The sequence below is a fragment of the Terrapene carolina genome, unplaced genomic scaffold (genome assembly GCF_002925995.2).
Source record: "Terrapene carolina triunguis isolate 2854851 unplaced genomic scaffold, T_m_triunguis-2.0 Scaffold250, whole genome shotgun sequence".
Taxonomy (NCBI): domain Eukaryota; kingdom Metazoa; phylum Chordata; order Testudines; family Emydidae; genus Terrapene; species Terrapene triunguis.
This window is the reverse complement of record NW_020664601.1, coordinates 790,018-811,440: the sequence shown is the minus strand read 5'-3', so window position 1 is coordinate 811,440 and position 21,423 is coordinate 790,018. Positions and strand designations below refer to the sequence as shown.

Sequence of the window (21,423 nt, the reverse complement as noted above, 5' to 3'; positions counted from 1 at the left end):
GTCTGTGTCTTCCATAGGGGCCCCTCCCCTGTTCCTAGCCCTGGGTGGAGATTTTTCCATAATGGTTGATCAACTGATTAAAGCCCAGCTCCCCAAGTATTTAGGCTCTGAACTTCCATTCAAATCAATGGACGTTAGGAGCTGGGCCTTAGCCTCTGTCCGACGGATTAGCTCACCTTGTACCAACCCTGTGATCCCAGGAGAGCTGGCCAGGGCTATTGTACAATCCACCCCAAAGGTTCCTGCTTCGCTCACTTCAGCAACAGGTGGTGATAAGGATTCCCCCTGCCCCCGTCAACATCCCCATTTCTTAAAAAAAAAAAAAAAAAAAAAAAAACCTCACCCAACTTAAAATCCAGCCAGCTCAGCCCAGGCAGAGGCACAAGATCATTACATGGCAGTGCTGTAGAAGAGTATTCCCCTCCCTGCCTCCTCTCCCCCCCTCCCCCACCCTGACTTTCTTGCTGACATCCTGAAACAGAGAGGAAGATTCTCTTGCTTCTACCTTCAGAGCACAGTGTCTGGTACTCTGTTTGTTTCAGCTGGGGAAAAAAAAATCTCTATTTTCAATTGGTGGCCCAGAGTGGAGAAGGCTGAGCTGTCTATTGCCATAATATCTGAGCACTTCACATGCATTTCTCCTCACAACAACCCTGTGAGGTAAGGAATTATTCCCATTTTACAGATGGGGAAAGTGAGGCCCAGATGCAGTGACTTGCCAAGGTCACTAAGAAGGCCAGTTGCACAGCAGGGATTGAACCCAGCTTTACTGAGTCCCAGTGATGTGGCTAAGCCACAAGGCCACCCATCATCTCACCCACATGTTTTCTAATGGGAGCAAAGTAATGCAAGTGGGTGAGGGAAAGGCAAAAGTGTTTTCAAAGGCAGGCCAGTCAGGCAGAGACCTAGGCAAGGACTGGCCAATGCACATGCAGATCGGGTCCTAGGGAGGGGAGAAGGTTCAGTCAATCTGCATGTTGAACTGCTCAATGAGGTCATACAAGCTGTTGAAGCAGCTGGACAGCTGGAGGCTCACGTTCCCGCTGTTCAGGGACGAGGCTCCCTCCCGCAGCACCATGTCGTGGAAATACTCACAGAACTTAGGCACCAGCTGCAAGAGAGAAACGAACACCCCTCAGGAGGCGTTCACCTGCCCTGCCACATTGCTACGCTTTGCCTCTTCTGAAGGAGCCACGTGAATGGGCCCGTCAGAGCCTCCGTCTGGTCCCCTGCCCCCGAGGGTGACTGCTGGGGGAGACGTGCTCTGTCAGCAATGCCCAGAGACAAGGAAGTGAGGGCATGGGGTGCAAGAGTGGGGCAAGCGCATCTCTCACCCATGTCTGGCAACCCCAGATGCAGCCTTGTGCTGGCTGCAACAGTCTGCTGTGGGCTTTGCAGGCATGCAGAATAGCCAGGGTGCAGGTCGGCCTTGGCCACAGCCTTTCCGTGCCTGATCCACCTCGTCCTTCCTTTTGCTTACGCTCTGCATTGGGGGCTGCTGTGAAAGCAGCATCGGGCTGGCTCTGTGCCTGGACCGAAGGGGTTCCTGCACTGGGGCTCTTCCCTAGAAGGCCCTTATGCCTATGCTGCAGCCCCATCGGATCAGTCTAGGTTCTTATCTTGGTACCCACCGTGGTGGTGTCAGAGTGCTGAACGGTAGGCGTTCCCATGCCTCTCGAACAGCGGTGAGCCAGGACTGGTGCGTGCATTGGCAGGGCTCATGGGAGGGGAATTTGGGTAGTCAAAGAGGACTAATAATTAAGCTAGAAAGGGATGCTTCGTTACCCTCCCAGGACTGTAAAGCTTTAGAGGCAGAGGAGGATTCCCCACGTCTTGCGGTGTGGCTATGAAGTTAAGTGGGTGGGGGTAAATCTCTGCCCGCTGGTTATCCAGGGATCTCCACTCAAGCACTAGCTATTCACCAGCTACATGGACCTTTCCATGCAGAAGAGGGGCGCAGCCTCTTAGCGGCTGTGCGTTAACACTGAAGTCAATGGAGCTGGCCGTCAGTGAACGAGCACTAACCACTGAACCATCCCACCAGAGACTAATGATGCTTGGCATTTAGCCAGCGCTTCCCTCCATAGCTAAGGGAGAAGGATGCTTCGTGGCTCACCTTCACCAGGATTAACATGGTCTCCTTGGGCTTGGATTTGGAGAAGCACTGCCCAAAGCAAAGGTAGATAGTGAAGTCGGGAGATGTAGCCCTTTGATGTTCCTTAAAATCCTTCAGCTCTGCAAAAAGAACCAGGATGGTTTTAGTAGCGCAAGGACAAGGAAGGCATTCGGTTGGCTGGATTAAATAAACTGCCCTGGGATGGTCAGGAGATGGTGGCCATGAGAGGAGCTTTCTGATTAGGAGATTCTGGGGTTCCCTCACCCTTACTCCTGGCCATTCTCTGTGCTCTCCGAAGTGCCCAGGCAAAACCTGGAGTCCAGTGCTTATGCAGGTTGGGCTCCAGTCCATGATCAGCCTATGCGCCTCAACCATATTGGAGCCCCATGGTGCAAACATATGGTAAATAAAGTCCCTTGGAGTTTATCTCGGCTAATCTAACTACTACCCATAAATCTGGCCCCACAGAGTAAGAACTACCTGGCCGCAGACTCACCCTTTGAGAACACCTCATAGTCGAAGATCTCCGTCTCTGTGCCACGTGGCAGCAGCTTGGGCTCAGGGTTCTGAGCCATGTTCACCAGTTGCCTGGAGAGGGCCCAGAAGACCTTGCATTTATTCAGGCGCTTGGCATAGATCTTCTTGTGCTTCTGCTCCAGCAGCAGCCCTGTGTTCAGGAGCAGCTGCCTGGTGAACTGAACCTGCTTCTGGTCAGGCAGCTCATCTGGGCTTGGGAATTGGACCACCTGCGCACAGCCCGGGACAACGGTGGGGTCTTCGGTATTGTACGTGAACAGGAAGCTGCTGGTGGCCACCTGCACCTCGTGGAGTGGCTTCCCTCGGTAATAGATGGTGACGTCCATATTGGGAGGAATGGTTTCTGCAAGAGACGAGGGAATGCTTGGACTATATAGGAGGGCCTGCCCGGAACAGGTGCTCTCTGGTTCCTAACAGGCTGCTTGCCAAGGGCCCAATGTAATGCTCACTGAAGTCAGTGAAGACACTTCCACTGACCTCAGTGGGTGCTGGATTAGCCCCTGACATGCTGAGCCCATCGTCCCCACGCCTGGTCTCCACTGGCACCCTTGTTGGGAGTCTCAGCAGAGCATTGCCTGAGTGTTATGGTACCCGTTCATCCCTGCAGTTGGTCCCCGCTTTCCACGCGAGTGCCATGTCTGTGAACCCCATGGATTTTCCTGGATCTGCCTCCGCAAGGGGAGACGAGGCCGCTGAGATGTGGACGGGGGTGGGGCGGGGTGTCTATTTCAAACCTGAAGCTGAGATGTCTAAACCTGCAAGAGAAGTGAAGAGGGCCCTCTAATCTAGGGGTGGGGTGGGAAAGGCCGGTGCCATTTGGTTCCAATAGCTGCGTTTTCCTAAAGTGTTGACTAGTCTGGCCCAGTTCTTGTTCACCTTCAGAGGTAAGAGGCAGGGGTGGGTGACTGATGGACTCTGTGCTTGGGGCAGGTCTCCTTCCCTGGGGCAGGCAGCTGGGGTGGTGTCACTGACCTGTATTGTTCCGCGATGGCGCTGTGTGGGGAGGAGGATGCTGCTCTGGGAGAGGGGCAGCAGGCTGGGTGAACCCATTCTGCTCCACCACTGCTGGGGCTGCCCACTGATTTGCCAGCTGGTGATAACTGTTCTCTTCCGGGCCATTCAGTGTTGGATAGATCACTGCGTTTCCTGCAGGCGCTTCACTCAGGAAAGTGCTTTGAACACCCGCATGGTTATTGAGGTAAGGTCTCCCCTCAAACAGGGCTTCCGCTAGGATGGAGAACAACAGGCTTGTGAGACTGCTAGAGAGTAATGAACACGTTAGTTTCTGCTTAGCTCTGCTCTTCTCACCCACTCTGCTCCGTGTGACTAACTGGTCCTTGTATTCATCCCACGCAACTGTGCTGTGCCCCATGCCTGGAACCCGCCATTGCCGACAGACCTGATCCAATGCCCACTGATACCAACGGGAGTCTTCCAGTAGGCCTAGGAGTCCTTCCACTGACTTTAGTGGGTGTTGGATCAGTCCTCAAGTCAATCATTTTCCACTCTCTTCTAAAGTCCCTCCTGAAAACCCCCTGCTTTGAGCCCTAAACTGTCTGTCCAAATTAAATAAATAAATAAATTTTTAAAGAGAAGGAAACAACATCACAATTCTGCACAAACGGCAGCACTGCCCAGACACGTGCACTGCGTCACTGCTCGGCTGTTTTGCTTTTGCTGCCTTCCATCCTCCACATTCCGTAGACTGGAAGCTCTTTGGAACAGAGACTTTATCTCCCTAAAGCACCTCACGGCCTGCTGGTGCAGTATGAATAATTACAAGGGAACGGGGGAAGTTTTACATCTAGCAAAGAGCTTCATTAGGTGCTGAACGGGAGCTGAGCTTTTCTGGCAAACTGGCTTCACGTGCGGTATCGGCTCTAAGTAGGCTTGGCAGAGCTCGGTGTTTATTTCTGATAACTGATGCATAATGGCGATGGTTTATTTTTAAGCATTTTTTTCAATTTAAATGTTCACAGTTGTAGGAAATGAAGGGAGGGGGTCAGACAGCAGGGCAGGCCAGGCACTAATTCTTTTATGACCGACTTTGATTTCAAAAAGCTAAAGCTTTCTAACTGTTAGAACACAAATCGTTGACATCACCGGTCAAAATGTACACAGCCCATAGCCTTAAACCAAACGCTAGTAAATTGTTAGGCAGAGTAAGAAAAATGCTGCTTATCTGCATATTTCAGTTTTTATTGATGGAATATTTATTCCTCGGTTTGTGTGTGTAGAGTGAAATCGACGTCTACCGACATTTACGGATAAAAATCTAACCCTCCCGAGCCTAGTTACGTATCTGATTCATTTGCTCTTGGGGGAGCATATCCTTCCATTGTGGGGCTCAATGACCCGACCAGTGCCTGCTTAAACCAGCCAGCTCTCAGATAATGGGGATATACTGACCTGCGTTATTAAGAAGCTGACTCGTGGCAGGAACTGTGCTGGATGGGAGGGGCTGCTGTAGAAGTGAGGCAGCAGAAGGGCCATAAGCATTTTGCATGGTTTGGGTCTCTGCCATAGTTTGGGTCACCCACTGGCCAACTGATTGGTGATAGTTCTCCACTGGTCCATTTGCCACGCCGCTCCCCTGCTGTGGGTAGCTATTTTGGCCAATATGTTGGTTTGGATAGCCTGGGGGAAAGAAGCGCAGTGTTAATGACCAGAGTTGGGTAAGGCACTGCAGCATGCTAGCAATTGCATTAGACAATTCAGTAGCTGCTGAGCGTGCTCTCTCACTTTTTGGAAATGCTGCAAGATCTTCCTATTGGATAAAGCTTTGCCATCGCAATGCTTTCCCCATGCTTCCCAACCCTACCTGGAACCTCACTTTTGGGAATCCAAACAGGGAGAGGAGATAGATTTCATTGCTATTGACTGACCCTGACCTCAGAGGTTGATCCACCCAGCTGTAACACACCCGATGTGGGTGAGTGGCTCAATGCAGGGCCCTTGCTGCCCACTGCTAGCACAGGTCTGGTCTTGGGGTGGGCAGGGTGAATGACCCTTGCCGTTTGTTTGAGATGTGGTGCCAGAGCTTCCCAGCCTGAAGGTCAGATGTCTCAGAAAGGGCAGGGTGGGAGGGTCCCAATCAAAAATTTGGCTCGCTTTCCACTGCTGAGGCAGGCATGGAACTTACCCAGCAGGACTCCCATGGTGTCAGTAACCCATCTTGCTCTCAAATCATCACACAAGTCCCCGAAAATAACCATCCCCCAGCCCCCAATTTGGGGCTCTTTTTATTTGCCTCTGAAGTTCATGGTTTCAAGCTGTTCTCTGCAACCATGAGGGCTAGAAACTTATTTCTCATTTTTTAAATGAAAGATGGGAATTTTGTGTCATCCCATGACTCCAGGAGCTGGGGCTTTACAACAAGATATCAAATAGCCCAGGACTCAATGCTTAAAATCCTGAGAATGGACAACACTGTTCCCTTATGTGGGGGAGTCCCCAGCAGGAGCCAGAGTCAGCACAGCTGGCTCCTAGATGTCCTCCCAGCAGCGGGCATGCAGGAGGAGGGGGTCACAGCTGGAGCTCTAGCCTATGGGGCAGAGAATCAGAATGGCTCTTGGCTTTCCTTTCTCCTGGGCTGCCCTGGATGTCTGTATGGGGAAGGGGAGTAAGTCCTTTGCCAGGCTCTCCCCCAGGACCCACACCGTGCTAGTCAAACTCTTGTCCTGCTTTCCCTACAGCTCCCATAGCCCCACGGGGAAGAGAGCAACCTCTCTTGCCTGTAATGCAGCAGGCAGCCAGCAAGGGTGCTGCTGAGCAGCTGCAAGGGGAAAGGGAGAGTAGCCGCTCCCTGTGCTTCCGGCTCACACCAAAGCTGCTTAGGGAGATACAGTGGGCGTTGGCTGGGCAGCGGCGCTCCCCCCACCTCGCTGCAGCAACCGGGCTGATACAAACACCGCATTGCAAAGTCACACGGTACCGCTCAGGGACACGCGTTCAGCGAGGACCAAGTATGCATTTACTTCTACACAGTTGCCCCTGGGGAGGAGGGCACAATTAAGAGCCTTGAGGGCCACGGGGTGGGCACCCCTGCTTTAGGTCCTCTCCATTGCTGTTGCTTGGATGCCGTACAATAACCTGCCACTTAGTTTCTGAGCCGAGTACATGGGCTGGAGCAGCTGTTTAGAGGGATACCTCCCAGACCACTTCCCTGCAGCCCATCGGCTTCCTGTCTGGGACTGTCCGCACTGTGGGAGGAGGCTCTGCTGGCATGGGACGGTGAAGAACCACAGCTCTCGACCAGCACATCAGAAAGAAGGGCAGGATTCCCTCATCCCTGGAATACAACAGGACTGTCCCGACACTCCCCACCCAACGCTTCTAACAACGCTTCTAACACAGGCGCAGTATGGGAAGTCCAGCGAGCGCCAGCTATATTATGAAACGTAGGCGCCTCTGGGTACAGCTCTACTCTTTGGGGCCTCAGCCTACCTGAACCGTGATCTAAACCTCCATCCAGAGCCCACGGCAGCTGCTGTGGGCTGCAGCCATTCTGGGTTAAGTTGCACTGTTGCAGAATCCAGTGGAGTGTGTCGGGGCTGCACTGGTAGCCATTTGGGGCCGAATTATTGATGGTGTAGTCCTGGGGAGGATTCCTGCCAGGGTCGTAGACTGGCCTTTCGTTCTGCACGCTATCCATCTCTGTGGGGCAACAAGAGCAGAGGATGGTCTCAATCATACGCACTTCTCTATGCGTGTCACAAGTTTTTCCCCACGCACCTCTCCACCTGCCCCACTAGAAACTGGTTTTCCTCAGCAGTTCACTTTGCATGGTGGAAGCCTGCAATAGCCCTGCTCCTGCCCATGGGGTGTGGCTAGGATCTCACCATGCATGGCCAAAGGGAGCTGTTGGGGGTGTGACACTGTTGGCCAAGTCTGTCTCCCCCCTGACCTTAGCACCATGGTTGAACCTGCCTGGGGTTGTTGCCCCTGATGGCATCACGCAGGGGTTCTTTGGCAGACTTGTTGCCACTGACCCACCGACTATGGGGTAGTGTCTCTGATTGATTGCTGGGTTGGAAATTGATCTTGAATAGGCTGGTTTTAAAGGCAATCAGGCCACAGTCCAACTGCTGGGCACTGAATCTGAACTCAAGTGAACAAGGATTAAACTCGACTGCTTATTCGAGCGAAGGTTTATCAGCGCCGCCCTATTGTTATTCTCTCCTGACTCCTTCCCTAAGCTCCCTCTAGGGTTCCCAAGCATGTATTACATTTACTCACTCCTGATCTATTTGTTTCGAATTAAATGCAACACAGACCTTCCACCAGAATTCCAGACAAGCTGGAAAAGCCTCAGGGCTATTGCACTAGGAGGCAAAGGCTTTGAATCAAAGTCTGTATGCCGCAGGATAATTTCTGGCTAGTTCATCCTGCTTCCTACCCCAGGGCATGTGGAAATGCTGATAGACTCAACCAAGGTGCTGAATGAGTCAGTGGCAGAGCAGGGAAGAGTCCCCCGGGCTCCCAACTCTCAGTCCAGTGCCCAAGCCAGCAGGCCTTCAGTAAAGAGATCCAATTCCATGAACAAACAATGGAGGAGCACAGGGCCACATGCAGCACCACGGTTTCTATTCTGGGTTTTATCTTCTGGAATTCAATCATTTACATTTACATTTAAAAAGAAATCAGCAAGTAACGTACCTTGGGGAGGGTTTTCCAGCGACAACATCTCCAAATCTAATTCTATCTGCGGCTGCAAAACAAAGCACACGAGGCCATTTTCCTTTTGTTTTATTGGATTCACCACAGAGACATGTGAGAGACAAAGTGCATCAGTGAAGCAACATCCCTACAGTTAGCTGGGCATTTCTAGGCACCCATTCACAGAGAGCCTTTGACCAGTGACGTGGATTCAGGCCTCGCTCTATTGCTAGACTTGCTGCTTCCCAGTGGCCCAGCAGAAACATGCGAGTCCCAGCTAAGCCCAGTCTGAGCCAAAGAGAATGGCTATTCCGATGCACGCAAGCCAAATACGCTTTGCGTTCTTGACTTGAAGAGGCATCCGAGAGGGAGGGGCTGAGAAACTGGGAGCCTGCTTGACCCAGGGATAAGCACCCCTGATGCAAATGGTGGCTTTCGTTATGGACATGAGGGTTTGCAGCTATGCTGGCATATGGCCACTGGTGGCTGGAATGGAGACAATTCCCCCAGTGTGACCCAGGGGCCAGATTCTCAGCTGGTGTGAATTAGAGTAGTTCCACAGCAGCCAATAGAATCTTCCCAAGGTCTTAGGCCTACATGAGAAAGCCGCACCAGGTTAACTTAAAACTGATTTCAGCTAAACTGCTACAAACAACCGGGTGGAACTCATTGCAGTTTAAGAGTAGCTTATTCTAGTTTAGCTTTAAACTGATTCCCAACGGACGTAAGCTAAACCAAACCAAGACTGGTTTAAACCAAACCAGAAGTGTCCGCACAAGGATTTGCTCTGGTTTAGCTTAACTGATTTTGAATCACACCCTTAGTTAAATTTTAGACTTTTCCTGTAGACAAGGCCTCTGAGAGACAGAAGGTTCCTGGAAGAGCTGGAGGGGAGAGAGGGTGTCCTGAATGTTTGGACATTTTCATGCCAAAATCAGAACAGGTAAACTTTGTTCCCTCCTCACCTCAATCCACTGTGTGCATGAAAAGGTTACATTAGTAGCAGACGAAAGCTGTTTTCCCCCAGCCAAAAACTTTCATTCCATTGTGGAAAACTTTTTTCACACAGTGAGAAGACTGAGCTGGATCATCTTCTGTGTATTTTGATTTGGTGTTGCAAACATGACCTCTTGGAAAAAAGAGATGCATGATCATTTGCCCAGCTGTTTTCCTGGGGCCAGATTCTGTCCCTTCAGTGTACAAGCAACTCCCAGGGACATTGTCTAGAGCAGGGGTCAGCAACCTTTCAGAAGTGGTGTGCCGAGTCTTCATTTATTCACTCTCATTTAAGGTTTCGCGTGCCAGTAATACATTTTAACCTTTTTAGAAGGTCTCTTTCTATAAGTCTATATTATATAACTAAACTATTGTATGTAAAGTAAATAAGGTTTTTAAAATGTTTAAGAGGCTTCATTTAAAATTAAATTAAAATGCAGAGCCCCCCGGACCGGTGGCCAGTGTGAGTGCCACTGAAAATCAGCTCGCATGCCGCAGGTTGCCTACCCCTGGTCTAGAGACACAGTCACATGGAGGGCTCTAGCAGTGACGCTGATTGAGTCAGAACTCTACAGCATTGGGGGTGGGGGTGGTGGTGGGGGGAGTTTATCCATGTTAATTTCCCATGAGCCACATAAGTTTAGTGAAATGTTATCAGGTTCTGATGATTCCAGGGCTCCTTCAAGCTTAGCACTTCCCCAGCTTCTCCCATCCGCAGTTCTGGTACCTGCAGTTGCTGTGGCATATGGTGGTGCAGATTAGGGGCTTCTTCAGAATGGGGGCTGATGTCTTCTTTACTGGAACGCAGGTTATTGTCTAAAAGACAACAGCAAATTACACAGGGACGGGGAGGAAAAAAGCAGTGGTTTAGCAAATGGAATTTCTGACACGGGAAGTTAAGCATGATCCATAGTTCCAAGAAGTGGGATTTGCTCAGGGCTTAGGGCCCATATTTTGAAAACTCTTCACTAATTTGGGTTCCCTCAAGTTTTAGGAGCCCAACTGGAGACACCAAGGGCCTAACTTCTCAAAAGGGACTGGTGAATTTGGGTGCCCAACTTGAGACACTTTGAAGAGGTCTAGTTTTCGGAGGGCAGATGCAGACCCCTTTCTTAACGTCAGGTCCCTTTGCAGTGTCTCAAGTTGTGCACCCAAAAAATTCATGGGCACTCCTGAAAATGTTGCCCTTAATGCCACCAGTTTATCTGGTTCTTTGTGATCTTTTGGACACTTTGTTTGAAAGCCTTGAAAACTGCCCTCAGTTATACCTGCGTCACCATAGCCTTCACAGCCCCATTGACTTTACAGGGTAGTGCATGTGTAACTAGGTCAGAGTTTGCTCAAAGCAGAAATCTGCAGGAGAAGGGTAGTGAGATTTCCCTTGGAAAACATCCGGTAGTGTTAGCACTTTTGCCCTACCAGCAGGGAGCAGCACTAACACCATGATCTCACTCGAACCATGTCACCCACAGTTCAGGCCACAGGCCCTGATTTTCAAGAGTATTCAGCAGCTCCCATTGACTGAGAACACTAGGAGCTGCTGGGGGATGAATATTTTTGAAATATTGCCCCCCATGGTCTTTTTTAAAGGCAGTTGCCTAAAATCCTATCTTTTCCCACATGACACTGGAGTCGGGGGGAGGGATAGCTCAGTGGTTTGCACACTGGCCTGCTAAACCCAGAGTTGTGAGTTCACTCCTTGAGGGGGCCATTTAGGGAACTGGGGTAAAAATCTGTCTGAGGATTGGTCCTGCTTTGAACAGGGGGTTGGACTAGATGACCTCCTGAGGTCCTTCCAACCCTGATATTCTGTGATTCTATTCAGACTGGAGCTGGACTAGTGCCAGGCAGAGAGTAAAAGAATAGAGCTCACGGCACAAATCAGAACCATGTCTGTCTGCACCTGTATTGCCAGCATCCTTACTTTTAGTAGTCGGGGCATTAGCAGCTGCCACAGCATCGGGGCTTGGGCTGTTGATTTGATACACTTTGTGAGGGTCCTCAGAGGTCTTTGAGTTATCCTGCACCATCAGGAACATGTTTGTGCTTCTCAGGGCACAGCGGAAGTTCGTTTTCCACTTGGCTAGATCTTTCAGCTTTTCGTTGTACTTTCCGCTGGTTATGGCCCAGGCCTTTCCATAAAGAGAGGGATTGAGGGAGAGAAGACAGGTCGGAAGGCATTAGAGAAGGAGCAGTCTGTCAGTGCAGTCAAGCAGAAAGCCATTTTGATCTTAGCCCCACGGGAAGCAAGGCATGAAGATCTCTGTACAATTCCTTCCAAGCTTTCCATTAGCACAGTCGTTTTTTTAAAGGAGCCCATCAAGCGCTTTGCCGTAAGCCTCCTTTCCCTCCCCAACCTCCACTCAGACCACAGTGGTGGAGTAACCCCTTCCCTTTTCGTTACTGTGGTCCAGGACTAAAACACAACCCGCAACCCCCACCACCCAAGGGTTTAGAACTTGACCCAACCTCCTCCTAGGATGCCGAGGTTTCTGGTGCTGATTTTGGCAAGATTTCAGACATGTGCTCTGCCTAGGTGCATATACAGTCTCCCATCATCACAGCATCTGAGCATGTTGGACATTGGGTCCAAATACAGACATGCATTGTACAATGCAGCATTGAGTTAAATGGAAAGGAAAGGAGAAATACTAGGAAAAATCATCAGTGGATCCCATTTCCCCCCTCCTTTTTTCTTATAAGGTACCCCCTCAATGACTGTTGTTCTGGGCTCATTCATTACAATAGGCTACTGCCCAACTGGTCCATATTATTATTTATTGTACAATGGTAGTGTCTGAGGCCCGATTGTGCTATGCACTATACCAATATAGAGTGATAGACCGGCCCTGCCCTGAATTGCCTACGATCTGTTAATGCAGCTCTGTCCAATCCTTTGTCACAAGCCTGAAGTCTGAAAGCGAGATCTGTCTCCTGGGTGACAATTTTTGTTTTCCAAGGCACATGCCCGTTAATTGGCTGCCAAGGGAAAGATCACAAACAGAAGTTAAGCAGAATCAAGTGGGAGATTATTTTGGCCTTTACCAACCGTGACACCGCAACTATTGTAATTCTCAGTGTGGTCAGACAGCCCAGCTTCAGGATTTTTGAGAGCTATTGCCAGATCAGTCTTTCGGAGGGTAATCCTACTCTTAGCTGTGCCTAGTGCCGGCTGAAACTGAAATTCCCATTCTGCAGGAAATTCTGAAATTTCAGGGGGAAAAAATTATTCTGGAACGGAACGAAAAATGCAAGTTTGAAATTTCCCAGGGAAGGAGAATTTTGAAATTTTGTTTCAGAAAAGTGACATTCCAAAACGTCGTTCCAACTTTTGGCAACCTTTCCCCAGCTCCCTGAGCTGCTCAGAATCCCAGCCGCCCACCAGGCAGGGAGCAAGGCAGGTTGGGGAGCCTGGAAGCTGGGGCTCTATTGAACTCCGCCTGGCAGGCAGGGTGTGATTAGGAATCTTCCTGATTTCCATCAAAATTTCATTGAAGTTGACACATTCCAGCAAAATGTTTCCATTTTGACAATGGAACAGAAAAATGTTCCACCTGAAAATTTCTAATCAGCTTGAGCTGAGACATTTCATGTCACATCTCGACATAAATTCTGAGCATTATGAGAGGACAATGTTATCTGGGAACCTTTCAGTTGCCTGTTAGCTGCAGTCTGCAGGGAAGATCCCATTAAAATGTGGACAGTCCAGGACATTCCAGAAGGGGCAGAAGCCCTTATTATGATGTATAGAAACAGTCTTTTAAACAGGAGGTATTTATTAAAGAAAATAACTGAAACGACAGACAGAAACAAGCTTCCACACTGGTTGAGTTCCAGCTTTGCCTTCTGTTTACCAGGAACCACCCCCTACTTAGGGATATATTCAGCACATGGGGCTAGCAAGTGACTGGATGATGTACTGCAAGGGAACATATTACAAACCCCACCAGGGTCATCGGGATCCTCCCACAGCCATGGGAATTGAAGCTGGTCATTATTCTGAGGCCTGGTGTGCATTCTGCCAAGGAACCCTTCTGTGCTCTGATACCCTGGTGGATGGATACTCCATCGAATGAAAGAGCACTAGCCAACTACTGCCTGGTGCCACACTGTGACAATGCTGAATCCTTACAATGCAAGGTCATCACGCAGTGACACACCATTGTAAGGCAAATGTCACAGAGCAACATTAGGGCATCACCACTGATCGTTTTGTCAGTTCCTCTTAATTAGTTACCCTAGTGTAAATCCAAAGTTACACCCTGGACTGGGATTTGCTTCTGCAGGAGAGAGGGGGGTTAGTGGGGATGGGAAAAAGAGAATCATTTGGGATCCTACCTTGAAAATCTTGTAATCGTTAGGGTTGATATCCTTCCTGGAAGTGTGTTTCCAGGGGATGCGAAACTGAGTGTGGTCCTTGTCTACCCAGCGGAGCCCCTCGTAGTTTTCGCTGTTGATCTGCTTAATCAGCCACCAGCCAAACCGTAATTTTTGAGAACCCCTGTAATGACAGAGACAGAGGTTATGCCAGGCCTATTGGTCAATGGCAGATCAAAGATCCACCCCTGCAAACAACAATCGAGTAATACCAGGGCCGCCAGGGAAGAGCTCTGCTGTTCCAGCTAAGGCTGAACAGTGTGTGCTGCTGAAGGAGAAAATGCAGCCCAAGGAAATGCTGCCTTCTCCCTGGGAATGCATGGGGAGGACAGAGTTGATCAGCTGCAGGTTTCTGTTGCTGGTGAGCGCAAACGAACAAGCAACAGTTGCTAGGCATCTATCAGAAGAGATAAAAACGCACACGCAAGACAGCTGTGTGCAGTTATTCTGGAGAAACACGTTAACAGAAATGCTATAAATGGATTGTTAGTCAATAATAACTAATTAATATGAAAATTAGGTGCCTCACTGTTGCAAACTCCTTGTGTGACTTGGGGCAAATCTCTCGATCTCCCTGGGCCTCAGTTTCCCCATCTGTAAAATGGGGATGACAATGGTTCCTTTCCCTCCCCGCACTTTTTGTCTACCTGGTCTATTGAGCCCATCTCTTTCCATATTCGAACAGGAATTATTGTGGGGAAGTCACATGGCCTTTGTTATGTGGTACATGGGCAGACCAGATGATCACAGTTCTCTCTTCTGGTCTTGGAATCTATGAATTGATGTGTTTCTACAGCACTGTGATTAGGCGTCTATCCACACTGGCATGCAAGGGATTAATAGGGCCCAGGAGAGGCTGCTCAGGAAGCAGCCAATAGGAGAGAGGCTGTGAGGAACAGCCAATCAAGGCCCAGCAGGCCCATATAAGAAGAGCTGCAGGGCACAGGAGGGTCAGTTACTCCCTAGAGCTTAAGAAGGGAGGACAGGGTATCTGGCAGGCAGAAGGAAGCCTGCACCCTGGACTGAGCAGTGCAGGGACCAGAGAAGAGCTGCTGGCTGGCTGCTGGGATTTGCAGGCTGAAGCCCTGAGGCAAGGGCAAAGAGGGTGCTGGGGCCATGGGGAAGTGGCCGGACAATTGACTGTAGTCGCCACTGGGGAAGTGGTGGGACAGTTAGACTGCAGCACTCACCCCTGGAAGGGGGGAGCGCAGATCATGACATGTCCAGAGGGCTGGGTTGTGATGAGAACACCGCGGTCCTTGGAGTGATGAGAGTCCGGGAGCAGAAGGGACACTGAGTGAGGCACCACTGGGAGTAGGCGTACTGACCTGCAGAGCTAATCCCCAAGATGACCAGCAGGAGGCGCCAGTGTGGTGAGCCCTGGTAAAGCACCTAGCATCACTGAGTTCCCATTTCACTTGGGCCCTCTAGGCTCAGATCCTCAATGGTATTTAGGCACCTAGCTCCTGTTGACTTCAATAAGAGTTAGAAGCCTAGCTATTTTTTTGGCTCTGGGCCGTGGGCACTAAGGGAATACAAATGATAAAGAAAGGGTAGGCACCCCTTAACTTAAAATACTTCACTGAGGTGTTCCCATTCCCGTTTCCTGCAGCAGAAAGAAGTGGTCATATTTCACACCCAGAGCACTTCAGCAAACCCATAATCATGACAGTACTTTTGATCGGCAGTCTCATGTCCAATTTGGCATCCACCATCATCCTGTGGACTCTTAGGCCTGGTCTTGTGCACTGCGACATTTAAACCTTTGTGAGCACAGTTAAGTTGCAAGCAGAGACCAGGAAAGCCCTCGCCAGCTCACCAGCTGCTGTCGGTCAGCATCGCTCCGTTGGCTTGATACCAGTTGAGTATCTGACCCACCGGCATTAGCACCATTCCACCCAAATGAACTTAGACAGTTTGAGGAAATGGGGCTTGACATGGTTTGTCATTTCCTATGCTTGTGGCTTAGCAGCCCTCAGCCCGGGCTGAGGTAACCAGTTGCTGACAGCCACGCTCAGCATCAATTTATGCTTGTAGTGGAGACAAGGCCATAAACTGCTCCTTCCCTTTAGCAGAGCAACTAGTCCTCGGGCATCCATGTGCCACAGTTGACAGCTGCTTAGATGAATGACAGTGGCTGTTACAGCCCTGAGGGCCAGTCTCCAGCAGTTCCTTGGCAGACATTAGCCAGGCATGGCTGCCTTTGCTGCCAGCATGAGATCAGGAAAAAAGTTGTTGCTGTGTGATCCACCTACCCGGGGGGGTGTCCTCTCAGGCCTGCCGGCAATGGTTACAGCAAGACAGTGCAGGTTGCACTACTGCCATTGGCTTGTGTACGTTGCCCATGCTGCACTGACCGCACCCGCGGCCAGCTCCCCCAAAGCCACTTACCCCTCGCTCTCGGATGCAGCCATCACGCAGCCAGTTGCGGGTTAATTGCGGAAGGAAGGATTGGGGAGTTCACTCCTTTGCTACCAAACGGAATTCTTGTGGATGAATTGGAAACCTCCAAGCAGGACCTGTATGAATTGGAGGGAGAAGCAGGGAGCGTCACTCACATTCGCCACCATGATGTAACCCCAAATCAACTCCTGTGTTAGCACCGGAGCCCTCTCCGGGGTGTGCCGACAACCACTCGAGCAATGCGACTTGTGGCAAAGAGCCCAGAGCCACGGCAGTGTGGATGGTGTGGAGCTCCGCTGCCCAGCAGGAACCCCTAGGGGGCGCCAGTCTCAGGGAAAGGGAGGGGCACATGCAGCTGGCAGGCTTTGCTGGCAGATGGAGCCGTTTCTCTTTGTACTGTATCTGCAACCCAGGTGCAGTCCCACAGCCCCTCCCTCGAAGAGCTTACAGTCTAATGAACAATACTGCTGCTGAGGAACCAACACTTCATCTGACTTGCTGGGGTGTTTCTTATAATGCTCCTCTCTGGCTTCCGGCTACAAACCATGAGGGAGGGAAGGGGACATGCTGAGCTCCCAGCCCTCCTTGAGTTTAAGAAAAATCTCCTGCAATTCATGCAACACCTTACTCTCCACCGTATTCCAATGTTACACAAGATCAGTCCCCCTTCCCCCTTTACTCGCTGGTACCCATCTTCAGTAGAGACGGGTATGTCTACACTACAGGATTAATCCGAATTTAGATAATTCGAATTTGGGAAACAGGTTGTATAAATTCGATTGTGCGCGGCCACACTAAGCACCTTAATTCGGTTTTAAACCACATTAATTCGGTGGTGTGCGGCCACACTACCCCATTAACTTAAACACAGTAATTCGGTGGTGTGCGTCCACACTAACCCTAATTCGAATTAACAAAATCGATTTAGGCTCTACTCCGTTCGTCGAGGTGGAGTACAGAAATCGATTTAAAGGGCCCTTTAATTCGAATTAACTGGCTCTGTAGTGTGGACGGGTGAAGGGTTAATTCGGATTAAGGCAGCTAAATCCGAATTAAAGTCCTAGTGTAGACCAGGCCATAGATATCCCAGGAGCATCTAATGTCTGGCTCTTGAGCCAACCCGATCCCATGGCAGCCTGTCTCATCCATGCAATATTAAATTCCCCTTACAGAGAGCTGAGGTGGTTTAGAATGAAGCCAAAGGTATTTGGGTCAGGAGATGCTAAATTCTAATCCTGATTCAACCACTGATTTGCAGCATGATCGTGGGCAAGCCACCAATACCTCCATATGCCTTAGCTCTCCCGCCCCCATCTTTCTATGCCTTAGTTTCCCAACCTCTTGCACATGGGTGCTGCAGAGATTCATAAGGGATAATATTGTTAAGTGCTTTTGCAAATGCAAATTGCAATGCAAGTGCTAAGTAAACAACTATAAATGCTGAGGAACCAATGTAAAAGTTAGCCTGCTGTCTGGCATTACGCAGACGGGAAATAAGAGGTATTTAAATATAAGCGCTGAAACACAAGAAGTCTGCATTATTCCTTCTTCCCGGCTCCCTTCTCTGAATTGCAAACATGGTGCAAATCAGCTGAGTAATGGTCACATTCATAGAGGGAGGAAGGGGGAAGCCACAGCTGCAGGCTGAGGTATGAGTCTCGTCTCGTTATAATATATTTAGCATTTTGAGATATACTTCTGCAGGCCTTTCATCTGAGGATCTCAAAGGCCTTTGCAGATATAGGCGAACATGCCTCAGAGCACCTCTGCAAACCACAAGAAAATAGAGAGGAGGAGGAGGAGGAGAAAGAGGGATCTGCAAAGCTACAGTACATGCACAGCTGGGAATCAGAGTGTAAAAAAGGAATTTCTCTAGCTTCCATCCTGCAAGTGAATTTGCAGCACTGCCATAAAAATCTCTCGGTGACCCCTTTCACATAGCAAGCCTCTGAGTGTGACCCCCCCCTTATAAATTAAAAACACTTTAAAATATATTTAATACCATTATAAATGCTGGAGGCAAAGCGGGGTTTGGGGTGGAGGCTGACAGCTCGTGACCCCCCATGTAATAACCTCACGACCCCCAGAGGGGTCCCAACCCCCAGTTTGAGAGCCTCTGCCCTAGTGCACCCCCCCAGTGCACACACACACGCACACCAGTGCACGCACTCTCACCCCCCCAGTGTGCACACCCCCCCCAGTGCTCACCCCCACCCCAATGCGCACACTCACACCCCAGTGTACCAATTACCAAGAAATCCAACCAACGTTTGTAACTCCTGGCACCCATTCAAAACTGCATCGTTGTTTCCAAAGAAGCTACTGAAGGCAGCTTTATGGGATTGTGATTAATTCTGCTTGCTTTTTCCCAAGAAGCTGCCAAATCTCTTATTTGCAATTCCCTCCTCCCACTTCTCCCCAGCTCTGATCCATTAATAGAACCTATAAAAAAAAAAGATCTGTTACCTTTGCTGTTACCAGAGGATGTTACCAGGGATTTTGTGAATAGTTGAAATATCAAAGTATTTCCAGCAAGGAGTCTCCCTTTTATACTCTTCTGGAACGTGTCGTCAGCCCAGCTCATTGGCAACAGTGACCCTGGGATCACAGCCTGTAGCCAATCAGAGTGGACTGATAAAACAACAACACGAAACTTCACCAGAGCATATTTCTAGTATAGCTGTGGTGATGCAAGTGGTTTCTACTGGTCCTGCCCAAATATGGCACTTCCTTTCCTGGAAATCACATGATCTTCTTGAAAGTAAAAGTTTCATTTCTGTTAAGCTACAAGGCTCTCCGAAGGCGGAAGGGTCCACCCAATCTGCTGGGCAAATGTTTGCAAATGCAAATACTACAATCAACAGTCTCAGGGTGCCCTTCCTCTGGATCCCAGGCAGGGACTTCTCCAAAGCTGTTTCTGCAGCACCAGTACCTCCTCCAGCCTCATTACTGGGCACTAAAATTTCTTTCTTTCTTTCTTTCTTTCTTTTCTTTTTCTTCATATAAGATTAAATAAAACTGAAAATGGGAAGCTTTTTATATCTATAGCTGTATCGATATCTAATTTATACAATGTGTCCATGTGTCTTGTTCTGCAATCCCAGAATAGGAACTTTAATCAGAAATCCCGGGAAACGGAGATGGAAAGGATATATTAGATCCTCTAGGCACTTCATTGCAGGATTGTTTCTTACGTCATAAGTGTTACTCGGCTGTCTGGTGCGGAGTTGTTTTACATCTCCTGAACATGGGCCTTCTGTTATTTCCTGTATCCCTGGATGGAAACTCTGAAGGAATTTTAGGAAGCGCTGAAGGAAACAGATGTGCCGTTATCCTGTATTAACTGCCTCAAAACTTTAGTAGCACAGAGTTACAGTTGCCCAGTGCTGCCTCATGACCTTCTAGAATGTAGCGGGCAGCTAAAGCTAAACCTCTGAAAACCGGCACATGAAAAGTTAATGTACGCACCACCCCTGCAACACAACCTTAACCTGAAGCCTGAAGCTGATCATCGCCACTGCGAATGGCTCCGCAAGGGTGGTAACAAGTAGACGTGAAGAATAAATATGAGATTGTGCTGTTGTTTGTGTTGCATTCCAGATGTGAATTCCAGCATTTATCTGCATGCACTCCAGCTGCATTCATGGCTTTATAGGTAGCTGTACTGAATGGTGGAGGGATTAGTTGGAGCAGGCTGGCAGAGCTGACAAGAGATGCATGTGTACTTTGAGGATGGTTTGCCTTAAAATATAATTTTGTGTCAGTCAGTCAAGGCTTTCCCCTGCCCATGTGATGTCATCAGCGCTGAGAGACGCCCCCCCCCGTTATATGCAGTCTCCTCGCCACATGCCACATCTTCCTCTAGCAGCAGAGAGTGAAGACCATTGCTTCTAGAGCCTACCTACATCATACGTGCCTCTACCAGAAGGGGTCGCTAAGGAGCAGCATACAGCCTGCTATTTCCAGACACTTTCTATTTGCTCATGGGATGACAATAGTTCATTAGACTCCCAGCCCAGCCTGCAGCCGTTAGCCCGTGTGCATTCTGAAAAAGGGTCAGCATTGCTCTGTTTGGAAAATGTCCTTGCTTCACAGCACATCCCAGTGCAGCCAATGGCTACCATGCAGGAGCAGAGCTGGGTGAATGATGCAAAGCACTCCCCAAGAATATGGGTTTGAATTTCTTAACCAATTCACTTCAGCCTTACTTATGCCCTTTTGGTGTTTGTGTCTCCTGCTGCTCAGTCTGTGTTATGTGCCCCCCTCTGTTGCATGAGCCAGCTACAGCTCCCAGCTAAGGGGGTTGTCCTTTAGCCTAAGCTGCAGGGGCTCATTCTCTAGCGCTGGAGGTGGTGTTGTCAACCCCCAGTGACAGACCAAGGTTGCTGTTACCTTTGCTTTCTGCAAATATTCACGCCATCGAGTTTTGCTGGCACGAAGGTTTGCGGAATGTGACTATTAGGGTCGCGCGTAAGATGAGTCATGGAAATGGAATGTTTCATTTGCAGTTGCTAGAATTCATGCTGGAAGTGCTCGGATGCTCACCCACTCAGGACACGGAATACCATGTGGCTTTTGTGACCAATCCGTACCAAGCAGCACAAGCATGACCACTGAGTGCTCATGATTAATGCAAGAACTTAGAGATGATTCATTAATAGAGCAGAAGAAATCGCAATCTGAGCATGAGCAGAGAAAAGATGTTACGTTCCCCTAGTAGGTTCCATAATGCAAATCATTCACTTGGCCCAAGCTCCAATAATTCAGGGACCAGCTTCACTCCCAGATCGCAGCCCCTGGTTACAGTAAGCCCACATGCAGCAGAGGTTGTGACCCCCTTACCCCCCTGCACTAAGTAATCAAAACTAGCTGCTGGAGTAGCCCGAAAAATGGATGGAGCCAACCAGGGGCGAGACAGGAGAGACACGGATTCAGTTGTAAGCTGTTCAGGGCAGGGCTGTGTCTTGGTCTGTTTGCAGAGTGATTTGCACAATAGGGGTCCCAAGCTGCTTCCATATTGTAAATAGTAGTAATAATAATAATGATTCAGTGCTTCTCGCATGCAGCCTCTGCCTGGATTTCTCAGCTGCCCTCCCTGCAGGGGTAAATCTTCCCACTCCAGTGCAACTACCCCTGCAGACACACCCCTCATGTCTGCAGGTGGGAATCTGGGCCCTAACTGGGCAACAGGGGCAGCTCTAGGCACCAGCAAAGCAAGCAAGTGCTTGGGGCAGCCCATTTGCAGGGGCGGCAGGGATCCAGCATGGGAGCTGAGAACCAACAGGGGGACCTGGGAGCTGTAGTTCCTTGGTTAGCTCCCTGCCTATAGAGCCAGC

The 21,423-nt window shown here is 49.6% G+C and overlaps 1 protein-coding gene across 1 annotated transcript; it reads right to left on the bottom strand.

The window, feature by feature from the left end:
* Window positions 1-839: 839 nt before the first annotated feature.
* On the bottom strand, window positions 840-18,591 carry IRF7 (interferon regulatory factor 7). Its single transcript, XM_026657632.1, has 12 exons — window positions 18,554-18,591; window positions 16,076-16,203; window positions 13,646-13,808; window positions 11,232-11,439; window positions 10,035-10,123; window positions 8,312-8,363; window positions 7,100-7,309; window positions 5,063-5,290; window positions 3,626-3,880; window positions 2,613-2,996; window positions 2,117-2,235; window positions 840-1,111 (listed from the first exon to the last, which is right to left on the bottom strand). Exons 2-12 carry the CDS (start codon window positions 16,096-16,098, stop codon window positions 962-964), a joined length of 1,881 nt encoding a protein of 626 aa, XP_026513417.1. The 5' UTR covers window positions 16,099-16,203; window positions 18,554-18,591; the 3' UTR covers window positions 840-961.
* Window positions 18,592-21,423: the final 2,832 nt, after the last annotated feature.